At 37.5% G+C, this 13,684-nt stretch overlaps 1 protein-coding gene across 2 annotated transcripts; it reads right to left on the bottom strand.

Annotated features, from left to right (window-relative positions):
• Positions 1 to 797: 797 nt before the first annotated feature.
• tars1 (threonyl-tRNA synthetase 1) lies at positions 798 to 13,042 on the bottom strand. Of its 2 annotated transcripts, XM_020919256.2 has the most exons (19): positions 12,872 to 13,042; positions 12,464 to 12,526; positions 12,069 to 12,259; positions 11,852 to 11,975; positions 11,313 to 11,437; positions 10,480 to 10,597; positions 10,348 to 10,412; positions 9,853 to 9,931; positions 9,514 to 9,660; positions 8,286 to 8,384; positions 7,650 to 7,816; positions 6,885 to 7,047; positions 5,818 to 5,955; positions 3,950 to 4,027; positions 3,780 to 3,880; positions 3,600 to 3,704; positions 3,139 to 3,211; positions 2,008 to 2,122; positions 798 to 1,635 (listed from the first exon to the last, which is right to left on the bottom strand). In XM_020919256.2, the coding sequence occupies exons 1-19, from the start codon at positions 12,929 to 12,931 to the stop codon at positions 1,487 to 1,489; spliced, it is 2,160 nt and encodes a 719-aa protein (XP_020774915.1). In that variant the 5' UTR covers positions 12,932 to 13,042; the 3' UTR covers positions 798 to 1,486. The 2 variants fall into 2 exon arrangements, with proteins under 2 accessions (XP_020774915.1, XP_020774849.1); XM_020919190.2 differs by having other exon boundaries at positions 11,852 to 12,259.
• Between the last annotated feature and the right edge of the window lie 642 nt (positions 13,043 to 13,684).

Below are 13,684 nucleotides of genomic sequence, written 5' to 3'. Positions count from 1 at the left end.
TGTAGATGAAGTTAATAAATAAAAGATGGAAAATTATGGAGCCCAGCAGGTGCCGGACCTCCCACCAAAACACAGGTTACATAGTGCAGCTTTAATAGGCCTACTCAAGAACAGAATTATAATGCCATTGTCTTGTAAGCTTAATGTTTTGATGGTTAAGGACAGGACGGCACATAAACTCATAAGCCTTACAAAACAAGAAACAAACAGGACATCTCAATTAAAGAATATGTAGCTTATTAATTGGCATACACCACTCTTTTTAATTTAATAATTTGTTTATATTTTTATTATGTAAAGCTGTAGGCATCGTGAAATCTAAACCGATTTATGACTTTTACAAAGTGTACATTTTTTCTCTCATGGTTTTCTATTGTACTGAAATTGTGTGACATGTTCCTTCCTATAATTAACGCTCAGAAATTGAATAGGCTACTGTATCTGAGCTGAGAAACTTGCAGAAAAGTCTAGACCTCTAGAACCCTCCTGTTTCGGGCAAAGAAATGGTGCCCACTAGTGGCGGACATTCTGTTTACAGCTGATTTACAGTCTACAGCCGTAATTATGGAAAATATCACGAATAGCATTAGACGTAGACTCAAGCAGAAATACAACTCTAAGTGTTGTATTTTTGTGGATCAGGTTTGAAGTGGAGCAGTGAACAGTGTTGGTCTATTAAGCACGAGATGAGGAGCAGGAGATCAGGTGTTCTCTCAGCAGCCAGAAATGAACATTACATTATAAATCTGAAGCGAGTTGTTCAGTTTTCCATCTCTTTCTTCAGATTTGATGCTCAATTCAACAAGACTGGAACGCTTTTTAATGAGTGAAGATTTGAAAGAAAACCACAAGAATCAAAATCTGAAAAGAGTAATAAAGAACACTTTTGTACTGGCATGAAAAACAGTTTAGTTTTCAACCATTGTAAATCATGTACAATTCCCTGGTGTTACAGATAACCAAATGATTACGACGCTTCCAAAACCATTCCCTTTGTTGTACTGAGCTTTTGACAAGTTCTAAATGATACAGTTATCATTTGAGAATCGGCTTATTTGAAAAGGTTCACTATGTAATTTTGTGGTCAAGGGTCTGCCACATGTTCGCTGGAGGTAATATTGCTTTGCCTGGAATGTTCCACAGTGTAGCATTAAATGTCTCTTCACTACCTTTCTCCAAGATTTTTTTTTAGCAATGTAATGTAACTTGTAACTGGATGAAAGGTTAAATTCCACACTATGGTACATTACCCGCAAAGCGATACCATCTCCATGGAGACCAGCAGTTGCATAGTGGCATGATTATGATTATGTACAATGCATTTTACAGCACTGCATTTATGAAAGTAAAAACAACAAAAACATCATAATATTTGTTCATTACAGTGGAAAAATACAGTTTACCTTCATCCCACATTCAGATTTCGTATGACTCTGGACAGATACAGTCACCAGACCTACAACAACCGGTGACAAATTGAGCACATTCAAAACTCTTCTTCAGCGTTCCGACTTCTGGTGGATTTGAGCTGCTTCAGTCGCTCAATACACTCCTCCACGCTGCGTTCGCCGTGCACCTTGTTGTCACGGGTGCGGACATTCACTGTGTTACTGGTCTTCTCCTTTTCTCCCACCACTGTTACAAATCAGAAACACCATATGAGAGAGAGAGAGGGAGGACAAATCAATAGACTACAGACTACAGGTGATACAGAAAGCAGTGGTGAGACGGACTAGGACTAAGACTATCAAAATGTCAACATATCGGGATACTAAATCTGTTGATACAGTATCATTATTGTGTGTTGCTGTATAGATAAATATCGATCGCCAAGAGCATTTTTTGGTATCATTTAGCAATTTTTTTGGTGACTGCACTACACTTTTGTTGTTAACTTAGTAGAAGGAAACTTGTTTATGTAATCCACTTGACATATTTTTGTTTTAATGATTAAAACAAAATGATTAAATAGCGAAGAACCCTATGATTTCCAGCTCTAGTACTGACCCAGGATGAAGTTGTACTGAGCCAGCTGTGCGTTCCTGATCTTCTTGTTCAGAGTGCAGCCAGGATCCAGGTCGACATCACTCATGAAGCCTGCATTGTGGAACTCCTGTCGGACCTAGAGCATCAAACAGATAATGCACAACCTTTGAGATTTAGGACAGAATAGCTTAGATAAGATGATTAGTTTATTTGGCTGTTTAAAGCAGATCTGCAATAAATTCAAACTAAATTAAGTGCCAAAGCCATGTACTACAGTTTGAGAACATGTTTTTACCAACTGCCTAATGCACAATTTTGTAGTCAAACTTTTATGTAGTCCATCTGTAAGAATTGGGGTACTTTCTCAGCAGATTTCAGCTATGGTGGCTGATTTCATTAATACACAGATACAAGCCAGCATTCATTCTACATGTGCACAGAAGCCAGCGCTCGGATCTACTTTTTGGCAAATTTAGAGATTGTCAAACTTGCTTAATTTCTCATGGATGCCTGAGGATAAGTTCACTTGCTGCTTAACTTAATAAATTCCATCCATTACAGGACACAGCACAGTAAAGATATTTTGCAGTCCTGTATTACGCAAAACTGACGCTTGTGAGCTTGAAGCCATGTTATTATGTTGTTACTTCCTCAAAAACATACCGAGGAGTTGTGTTTAGTTTCTTTCACACGTTTGAGTATCCCATTATTATTAATCTGTCTGCATCATTTTGTGGAGATTGGCAATTCCAAAGTTGAAATCATCCAAATGATTCTAGTGAACGTGTACGGAGTTTAAAAAAAGTTGGAGTACTTCCTATATTACTACATAACATCACAATGTGGAGCAGTGTTTTCTAAACTCTAAATATGCAGAGTCTGTGTGGTAAACATGTGTGAATGTAATAACACAACTCCAGATATGTTTGATGAGGAAACACATAATAACAGAGCTCAGAAAATAGTGTAATATGGGCCCTTTAATTCAGTGGTCATATTGCAATGTGCACAAAAACATGGTGCATCTTCCCTAGTTTAATTAAGTAGTAACTACCTAGTATTTTAGCCCGTGTACTGAATAATATAGAACAGTCTGTGGTAGCGAGGAGCAGTGATAAAGAGCAGAAAATAAACAGCAGTTGGGCCACGTACCTTCTGGGCGTACTCTTCACAGGTTGGTCCCACTGGCACCAGCATCACTTGGCGAGGAGAGAGCCACAGCGGCCTGAAACAGAGCAGGGCTGTATTTAGAGCATGTGACCTGTGCTAATATTTACTCCCCCACACAACTGCAGCACTTTGGGTCTGATCTGGAAACTATTATCAGGCCTGAATCACTGTAGAGCTTTCCTGGCCAGCCAGAACCACACACTTTGACAAAACTTTACAAAAACGAGTGGATCTGGCGCCGTATCCTGTCTCCCTGATTTCAGATTGCGGTTTTAAAATAGTTTTTGTGATATGAATCTGCTCTTGGGTTATTGTGTCAGTGTCATAATTTAGATTCAATATTCCCATTTATAGTTTATATTTACTTCAGCAATATATCAAACTTCAAGATTTGTTATCGTGACCGGCCTAATGGCTGGCCAGGCAATTGTAGAGTCACACACCATTTGCCTCCGTAGTTTTCAGTCAGAATGGCGATCATCCTCTCCACTGACCCCAGGATGGCTCTATGGATGATCACGGGCCTCTTCTTGTCATCTCCGTCATGACTACCACACAAACACACACATTTAGGTCTGGCATCACAATTTGTCCAAGCACTCAAACATTTTTCGCAGACAAACCTGACGAAGGTGAGATTGAAGCGGATTGGCAGTTGGAAATCCAGCTGAATAGTAGCACACTGATGGTATCGTCCGATAGCATCCTTGATCTGAATGTCAATCTACAAAGAAAGGGCAACATTCTTGAGCCTTGCTGTTTAAATAAAGTCTGTGTGCAGTTTATCACTTACCTTTGGTCCATAGAATGCTCCATCACCAGGGTTGAGCACCCATTTTTCACCAAACTCATTCAGGCTGTTTTCAAGTTGCTAAAAATCAGAGAATACATTGGTAAATATTAAAGGGTCTATATTATGCTATTTTATGATCAATGTTATAATGTTGCTCCTCATCAAAAACATACATGTAGTTGTGCTTTGTTTCATTCATATATGTTTAACACACAAACTCTGCACATTAAAACTAAGAGTATGTTCTTCAGGTATTTTCTTGTGGATGTAACAACATTATAACATGGTTTAAACCTCACAAGAATCTATTTTGAGTAATATTTTGTGTAATGTTAAATTTATGTGATGTCATTTAATTATTAGACCTCCCTATAATTACCATCTTCAGTCATCAAATAGTCAAGTGTGAATTTCAATAATACTTTCTGGATTTTTGAGAGTTAATGAGGTGATGGAATCAAGCAACACATTCCAATCTGCCAAGTGTTTGAAATTTACAGTTTATTTTTGTGAGTCTAAATTGGCACTTTTGTTGAAGCAAACATTCATCACTGATTCGTCACCACTGCAGCTGAATTCTTACAGGCACAAAAGTTATTTCAGGTCTGGCCGAGAAAAATAGATCTGGTTAAAAGATGACAGCCCTACCACCTGAGCCACTGCCACGGGTGTTGTGATCAGTGAATATTACAAGTTTAGATTTTAGCTTTTTCCAAAAAAAGGTTAATATGTTGTGGCAGAAGTTTATTGGTAAACATTTGTTCCAATCACTGCATATTGTGATTGTGTGATTCATCCACTTTCAAGACACTTCACCCTTCTAAGTACAAATGTGGTGTGTGAGTCATGTATTAAAGGGGCATACAGTGCAGATTGGCAGCCTTGTTTCTGTCAGTCGACCTCTGGGCAGCTATGGCTACACAAGATTTCAACCACGAATACTGACTACACTGTAGGAAAGGGATGATACTGAAATTTGGTGATATGATTATCATGGCCACAATAACTGCGATTCATGATTATATCACAATAATTATTCCAAGTTGCTGACAGTTTAAAAATGTTATGGATATTAATAATTATAATTTTAAAAATATTATGAATAAACTCCACAACTATGACAGTACTGTATTTTGTTACAAGTGAAAACAACAATGACCTAGAAGATGTCATCATGGATAAGTAATTTTTTCCTGAACATTCAGGTGATAAAATGGCGATCTCCATCTATGTAGGCGATTATAATTATTATATAAAATGTCCAACAAACAATTATTGTGTACCCTTCTCGTCAAAATAAACAATATTGCTTATTATTGCATCCCTACTACAGTGTACAGCTCTGAGAGGCTTATAAAGCACAGAACAAATGTACATCATTATTTAGCTTTTATTTCATCCATTACTGTTCTGCCCCTCCATTCATTAGTTTTACTCATGAGACCGTTGCTATTATATTTAAGGCTGGGGGCAAAAGCAATAAAGACTGCCTTTTGTTCAGTATAATTTTGTTACCTGCATCATTACTTTGTTTAAATTCATTCTAAATATTATGTGCTATTTCAAAGCCGCTCAGATCTTGCACACAATATAACAGAATAACAATAAAATTGGAGCTGGTGCTTTGAGAACTGTTCTGTTTGACAGCCAAAGCAGACACTAATAACTCTGATGCAGACTCTCAGAGGACAGGGGACCAATTTCAGCCTCAGAAAAAGGAGCCGAATGAGACTTGTTCATTACAATCTAAACGCCCTTTGTGCCTTCAAATCACATGCTCCCCATTTGCTGCCTGTCCGTGCCTGCAGACTCCCTCCTGCATTTCCAATCTGATCACCTCACCACGGAGCATTCTCATCCATCATTACCTTTTCTGCTTGGTCCCAGATTTGTGGCTCTCCCAGGAACTTCTCTGGCCGCGTAGAAAGATTGAGTTTGAAAGTGAAGCCAAACACGTCATAAACCGTCCTCAGGAAGTCCAGGCAGCCTTTGATCTCATCCTCAATCTGCAGAGAGACCCAAATGTTAAAGAAATCCTGTTGGTGCGCACTGCTAAATAACTCCCTAACATTGAATTAAAAAAGACAATTACATAAAAGAAGATGTCAGTTGTTTCTTTCATTACTAGCACTTCAAAACAACATAAGTAGAAAAGAGGTCTCAAAAGGGGAAACGTCAAAAGTTTAACAGATATTTGAATATGTAATCTACTGCTGTTAATGACAAAAGAAGCACTAAAATTATTTGGACACTGTGAGATGTTGCTTTGCAACAAATTAATTACAAAAATATCATCCAAATGTAGATCCATTTGAGCAGTGCTTCCTGTTGGCAGAATGTGCGGCCAGTAATGACAGACTTCCACAGTGTAATAAAATTTAGCAAATAAAATTCACCATCTAAAATGCACTTCGAAAACTCTATTCTAATTTGTCTAGTTACAAGGGGTTAAAATGATCCCAGCACCTACTGTGGCCTTGGACAGGGTCAGTCAGTGGGTTTGCTGCAGTGAGTCTAGTACAAAGTATACTGTATAACAACCACTAGATTCAATGCATCTCCCATTACAGCAAAACAACTGAGAAAACCTATTATTTCTCTGCAAACAAGTGGGTGTGAGAGCTTAGTTGTTGGCCCTTATAATAAACTATAATAACCTGGCTCTTACTGTTATATTGATTCATATGCACATGGATTCAACATCAATAGGGATGAACAGTATTTCAGGACATTAAAAGGTCAAACTGCATGGTTAGCATTTCTTTTTAGATGACTGACATTTGATTTTATGCTATTTACTACTTAAATTAACTTAATTTTATTTTGCTACAATATCAAACAAAATAAAAGCTTGGGTTAAATTCACAGTCTGACACTTGAAAACAGGACTAGCTGTGCGGGTAAGTAATGCCAGTTCATGAGCCTGCTCTTTAACCTGGTCCATGGAGCAGAAGATGTGTGCGTCGTCCTGCTGGAATCGACGCACTCTGGTGAGGCCCGTCAGCGCCCCCGACAGCTCGTTCCTGTGCAGCACGCCGAAATCAGCCATGCGCAGAGGCAGCTCTCTCCAGGAGCGCGGCCGGTGGTCAAACATCAGGCTGCAGCATGCAGAGGAAATGAAAAACTGTCAACTTCTGGCCAGAGGGCTGGAATAACTTTGAATATCAATATGTGATAAGAGGCAGATATTAGCCTGCCCTGTATTGACATTAGGGACTACACTTTCAAAAAGTTAAAAGGCACACAATATAACTGTTGGTACGTGTTTGTATCCATGGTGATGATATTCCTATACCTATGTTCCAAAGTAAGGCATTAAAATTGAAGAAATTGTGCCCACTTGCTACCAAAACAACTGATTCCTGACCCAATCTACCTCAAAACTGAACATCTGTCTCTTGTCACATACATTTAGTGATTTCATTTTCAAACCAATAACATGTACAGCAGTGTTTCCCATTAATTGTGGAGACTACGGTGAACCCAAAATACATTTTTTAACCTCACAGTTTCAGCAATAAATCGGTATTGGTACTTTTTGCTTGTTGTATGATCAAATCTATAGAAGTAACTTAATTTAGTTCTAAAATAATGCTTTTGAATTAGTACAGGTAATAAGTGACACATTTACCCCCAAAAATTCTATTCAAAAACAAATAAGGATTGTCTTTGCTATATACTGTATGGTCTCATAGCTCACCAGTGTCCAGGGCAGTTCATTGGTTTTAGAGCGAACGTCTCCTTTTCCACCTCGAAGGAGAACATGTTCTCGCTGTAGTGCTGCCAGTGCCCAGAGGTCTGCCACAGTTTGCTGTTGTAGATATTTGGGGTCACCACCTCCTGGAAACCCCTTTTTCTGTATTCACTCTAAAGCCAGAAAAAGAACACCAGATACCTGTAACCCGAAACTTCTCTGAAAAGTCCACAAAGTATAATTATAATATTTTTGGCACTGTGGCAAAATCAAAGGGATTTTAGATTTTGCTACACAGGTAATCATTGTGACAAAATAGAGTTGATTAAACGACTGCACTGCACTTTTTTTTACAAACTCATTTTAACATATTAGTCCAATAATTTCTTGTGTTTTTGGTTTTAAATCAGTGTGACTCATTTCTGAGGTGAATTAGTCTATTGTATTGATAAGTATAGATACAATTATTTTTTGACAATCATGCTAGAATTTCAGAATTTTATTTTATTTTTTTTAAATTAACAAAAAGCCTCCAGTGTTTTAAATAATAATGGCAATATTATTTTGTACAGTGGAGTCACCAAGAAGCCAATTTAAAATTCTGATTTCATTTAGTCTTTTCAGAGCGATGTGCACACTCACTCGAATGAACTCAACCAGGGTGTTGTAGATGTAGGCGCCTTTAGGCAGGAAAAAGCAGCTGCCAGGGCTCAGGTCATGGAAGAAGAACAGATCCTGCTCCTACAGAATAAAATAAATACACAATAAGTTATTTCCTGTGGTGGCAACTTCCCAGACAAGTTTAAAATGCAATGTTATTAATGCTACATTAAAACCAGGATACAGTGCCACACCTTTAATTGTGTCAATGGAGAAGGTACACACACCCTAAATTTAAAATCCTTGGCAAAGCAAGATTAGTTTGGATTATTGCTAATATTATTCAAATTTCATTTACTGGAACAATGTGGTTGCTTTAACCATAAAATATCTAATGTGAACCAATGTAGCCTACAAATCTGTAATCAACTGATTTAAATGGGCAAACATATACAGATTTTATGGAGGTCTTTAATAGTATATTATAGTTTTGTATGTTAATTCATATACATATACATATATATATACACATATATATATATGTGTATATGTATATATGTGTATATGTATATATACACACATATATATATATATACATATATATACACATATATACACATATATACATATATACATATACACATATATACATATACATATATATATATATTTCTTTTTTTAATGTTTTTATTTATAATGCATTGTGTTCATGTACTTTTTTACTCAGAAGGTCAAGATTTTGAGGTCTCATTTTATATAGAAGATAGAAGTTACTGGTTTAGAAAATATCAATTGTCATTTTATTTTTAAATAAAGTAAACTGTAACATCTAACCTTTATCGAGTAAATCTGTGGCTCTAATGATATAGCCATCCCCCCTTAAATGTAGTATTGTTTAGTCATTAAGCTCATACATCAACTGATTTTCTGTAGTCTCCACACAGCAGATGACGTCAAGAGCTGAAGTCAGGCAACAGGTTTTAAAACCACTGTTCCTGAGTTCTTGTACGAGCATTCATGTGCATTTTTGAATATGGCAAAACATTTTCCCAAGGACCACACCAATGCCCCATAAGACCAGTACATAGTGAACAAAAATATCCAAGACAATTTGACCTAGAACAACAGAATTTACGCCAGGGACCTACACTTTGTTTTAGCCTACTTTGGGGACACAACAGCATCTTTTTATTTAACGCTGAATGACCTTACCTCATTATAAGGCCCTCTCTCTCTCTTCCCTCCCTTCATTCCACACAGGGGTACCTACTCGGCCCAGTTTGCGGTGGTCTCTGTTCTTGGCTTCCTCCTGGAACTTCTCCCACTCTTTGAGCATTTTGGGGTCGGGGAACGAGATGCCATAGATCCTCTGGAGAGTTTCCATGTCCGCCTTTCCTTCCCAGTATGTAGATGAATTCTAGCATACCAGAGGGAAAAAAACACATTTGCTTTTTCATCACTTTTTCCCACTCCCGTGGGATTGTAGTGTAAGGTAAACGGACTGGAAATAGGAACAAGATTTTTACACATCCAGGGCACAGAGTATAAACTGATTTCAACAACCATCAGTCAAAAAGAGCCACAATAAGAATATAGTAAGTATGGCTACCTTGTGGATCTTGAGGGCCTTAATTTTTCCAGTGTGTCTAACATGGGGCCCTCTGCACAAGTCAATCAAAGGGCCACACCTACAATGACAAAAGGCACTTCTTGTCAGCTTAATAACATTTAAAACTGATAATAAATACATTATTTAAAAGTGCATTGTGCAGCTTTTCTGATGGAGGGTTCACTACCTGCTTGTCTCCATGGAAATATTACTGTTTTGTGCAGAGTGTTCCACAGTATAGATTAAACCTACCACAAGGGACACAAGCAGGTTACAGCACTACGCTACATTACAATTCGGATCTGTGGAGAGTCGCCTTATTCACAGAAGAAATTTTTGAAGAAGTATTTCTGAGCAATAGAAACACACATCATGAATAAATACTAGATGGATGTTTAATGCCATACCATGGAACATTCCAGAGAAAGCGATAACATGTCCATGCAATGCACCTTTAAAAAATGTTTTAAAAAATAGTCAGAACTCATTCATCACCTGTACACAGTAGTAGTAGGTGTGGTAACCTTCTCGTTCAGGATGCGGCACTTGAACTTATTGTACTGTCAAAACAAACATGGTTTAGTACCAATCTGATGTGGGTATTGTGATTTTGTGATTTGTAGATACCTTAAACATTTCGAGTAAGGTCTCCTTCTTAATCTCCAGTCGCTCAAATGGCTGCTTCTCTTTGATGATTTTTTTGCACAAGTTCTCCAAGCCAGGGAAGTCATTGCTTGATACTCCTCTGTACAGAACAGTGAGAGACTATTTGTAACATTTTGTAAAACGCATGTTTTTGTGTCATGTTGTAATGTCAATGTAATGTCATGAAACTTTGTGATTCATCAAGTTTAAAGAGCTGTGAAATCATTGAGCACAACCACTGCATTGTATTTTATGGTCACAAAGTCCTTGGCTTTAGAGCTACAACTGCAATGTCGAAATATCCTTGCAAAACGCATTCTCCACAATCGTGATTTGCATAAAAAGGCTTCATTACAGAGGTTATAGAATTAATTAGACAGCACAGTGTGAGCTTTCCTGCAACCTGAAGACTGGAGAATCCATCCATTTCAGGAAAAGGTCAAGGGAACAGATTTTTATAAGAAAAGTTTTAAAAGGTGTAAATTCATACTCAAAAGATTTAATGTGGTGCTGTATCTGTTCACAATTTGTGTTCATTAAAACCATTATTAAATTATTCTCTAATCAACTGTTTATGTTTTTGTCCACAATAATATATTGATATTTTTTTCTTTTTTCCCATACAGACAATATGCATACACTACAGAGACAAATTAAGCGCAGGCCAGCTCAAGATCAGACTGTACACTCTCCATACCAGTTAAGAAAAAATGACAACAGCATTACTCCACTGTTACTGAATCTTAAATAAACAATGTAATACGATATAATTACTGTAATTACACTGGATTGCTCTTTGGCAAATCATTACTTACTCGTTGTTATCCAGGAACATGTCATAGTAGAAGCCATTCTCAATAGGAGGTCCATAGCAGAGACAGCCACCATACACTCTCTCCATAGCTTCTCCCAAAATGTGAGCACTAGAATGCCAGTAAACCTAAAACAATAAGACAGCTGTAAAAAAAATGTCTACTACTATAGTTAAATGTGACTCCAAATATATTAATTTGTTTTTAGGGGGAAAACTTTTAAGCACATTTTAGAGCAAATTAAATCATATTGATGTGTTCCTTGCTCTTCTAATGACGCTACATATTCAATCACAGCTTTCAGCTTTATATTGATTACGTGCCTCAAATTCATCACTATGACCTTGCAGCCACAGAAAAGCCTGCATCAATAATGTGACAGTAAGATTAAATAAGGCGGGTGTGATGTTAGATTTGGTGTCCTTTCCTTGAAGTAAATTCAGATTAACACTCCAACCAAAGGCAAGAGCTTGATCTAATACAACTATTTGTATTTATCATGGAGATCTTGGCCAATTCAAATGTTTAATAACTAGACTTACAGCTTGAGCCTCATCATCATCAAACTTGAGCAACTGTAGGGTACAGTCTTCTTCTAAAGGTCTATCCAGGTCCCACACACCGTTGTTTACTTTGGCAATCACTGTGTTGTCAGCAAGACCTTGACTGAACAGGCATAAATAGAACATCAAATTACAGAAGATTGCCAACATAAGTACTGTAGTCATATACACATGACTGGTTATTGGTAAAAAATACCTGATACCAGATGCAATCTGGTACGGAGTGGTTTTCCAGGATTCAGCATCAACCACCTTTCCATCCGGCAGGGTCACCTTTATAGGTTTGCTCTCATTTGAAGCCCGCTGTGCGATCAGGGCATCATGCTCTGCTTTCAACTTTGCATATAACGAAAGTCGCTCTTCAATGTATTCAGGAGGTGGTGAGAGCTGAAATAAAGAAAGAAAGACACTATAAATTCAGATTTTTAACACTATCTCATCATCTCAAATGGTATCTAATGTACAGGAAGGAATCTGAGTCCTGGACATGGTTTTGTGAAGTGTTAACATAAACAAAAGAAGCTCCACAACATATTAAAGGTACTGGTAAAACTGGATGCTTCCTAGTGACCTAAAAATATCTGTACACACCTCGGCTCTTCCTGCAGTCTCTCCCGCTGCTCCTTTGGTCTTCTTTTTGCTTTCGGCTCCTCCCTGTTAAAATTGTAAATGCCATTGTTATAGTACAACACATTAGACACCAATTATGCTGAACAATAAACTTATTTTTTTTATTTCACTTAACTTAAAAAAAAAAAAAAAAAAAAGCGTTAAGTAAAGTAATTAAATATGTGTATCAATTCATTGTAGAGACGGTCACAATCATGAAAAGCATGCTATAGATATATAAACTTGCTATAGATTTTTAAACATGCTATAGATTTTTAAACATGCTATAGATATCTAAAGCGTGCTCGCTGACTCGTTGACATGAATGTAAGTTGAGCTATAGTTAGCAGCTAACATGCGATAGGAGTTCAAATAGAAAAACATGATCACCTTTTTGCCTTCGTTAACTTGCAATTCACTCATTTTCTCGGCGACTGCCTCTTCGGCCATAATATTGTCCAAAAAACCCGAGATGCACAGTCAACTTTTATAAAACTGGACCCAAATGTGGCGAAGACTGTCAAAGTGCCGGGTGACGGCGAGTGATGACGTACCCGGATGTACTGCTTCTGATGCAACATTACCGTAATGGGCGTAGTAAATTCGCAACTAATTCTAAATATTACAATGTTATGAGGTGGAAAAAAAAGAGAGAAGTGGTAGATCAGTGTTTGTGGGTGCTCTGTATGTGAGAAATGTCCTCATAAACTGGATAGCTTATAATATGGAGGAACTACAGAGAGAGAAGATGAAAGGACCAGTTGATCCTGGGTGCAGTAGAAGAAAAATTCAGATGCATCAAATAGCATGAAAAACACAAACAGGAGACAGACTTTATGTTAGAACTGGGCAGAGAGCTTACAACTGTTCACTCTGTACAGAAACTTCTACTCAAAAGAATACACACAGGAGACCTTTCAACTGATTCACCTGTGGTAAATTGTGTTTTTGAAATATTCTCAAAACAGCAGAAGTCACACAAAATAGAAACCAAAGCTGAACGGGACACTGGTTTACAATGGTTTACAAGTTCATTGTGTTTATGGACACCGTGAAGTGCCTAATGGATAATTAAAATTGGAGATATTTTTTTACTTGGTTTAATGGTTAAAACTAAAATATAATCCATCCATTTTCTTCCGCTTATCCGGGGCCGGATCGCGGGGGTAGCAGTCTAACCAGGGACTCCCAAACTTCCTTCGC

This window comes from Boleophthalmus pectinirostris, unplaced genomic scaffold, assembly GCF_026225935.1.
Source record: "Boleophthalmus pectinirostris isolate CB_2022bp ecotype Guang Dong unplaced genomic scaffold, ASM2622593v1 HiC_scaffold_4, whole genome shotgun sequence".
Taxonomy (NCBI): Eukaryota; Metazoa; Chordata; class Actinopteri; order Gobiiformes; family Gobiidae; genus Boleophthalmus; species Boleophthalmus pectinirostris.
This window is presented reverse-complemented; position numbering and strand designations above follow the sequence as displayed.

Coding starts and splice junctions, on each gene's coding strand:
- tars1 (XM_020919190.2), bottom strand. CDS start 12,931: ATGGCCGAAGAGGCAGTCGCCGAGAAAATGAGTGAATTGCAAGTTAAC. Junction 9,932..10,347: donor CCTACTACTACTGTGTACAG/GTGATGAATGAG, acceptor TTGTCATTGTAG/GTGTGGCCCTTTGATTGACT. Junction 3,881..3,949: donor GAGCATTCTATGGACCAAAG/GTAAGTGATAAA, acceptor CTTTCTTTGTAG/ATTGACATTCAGATCAAGGA.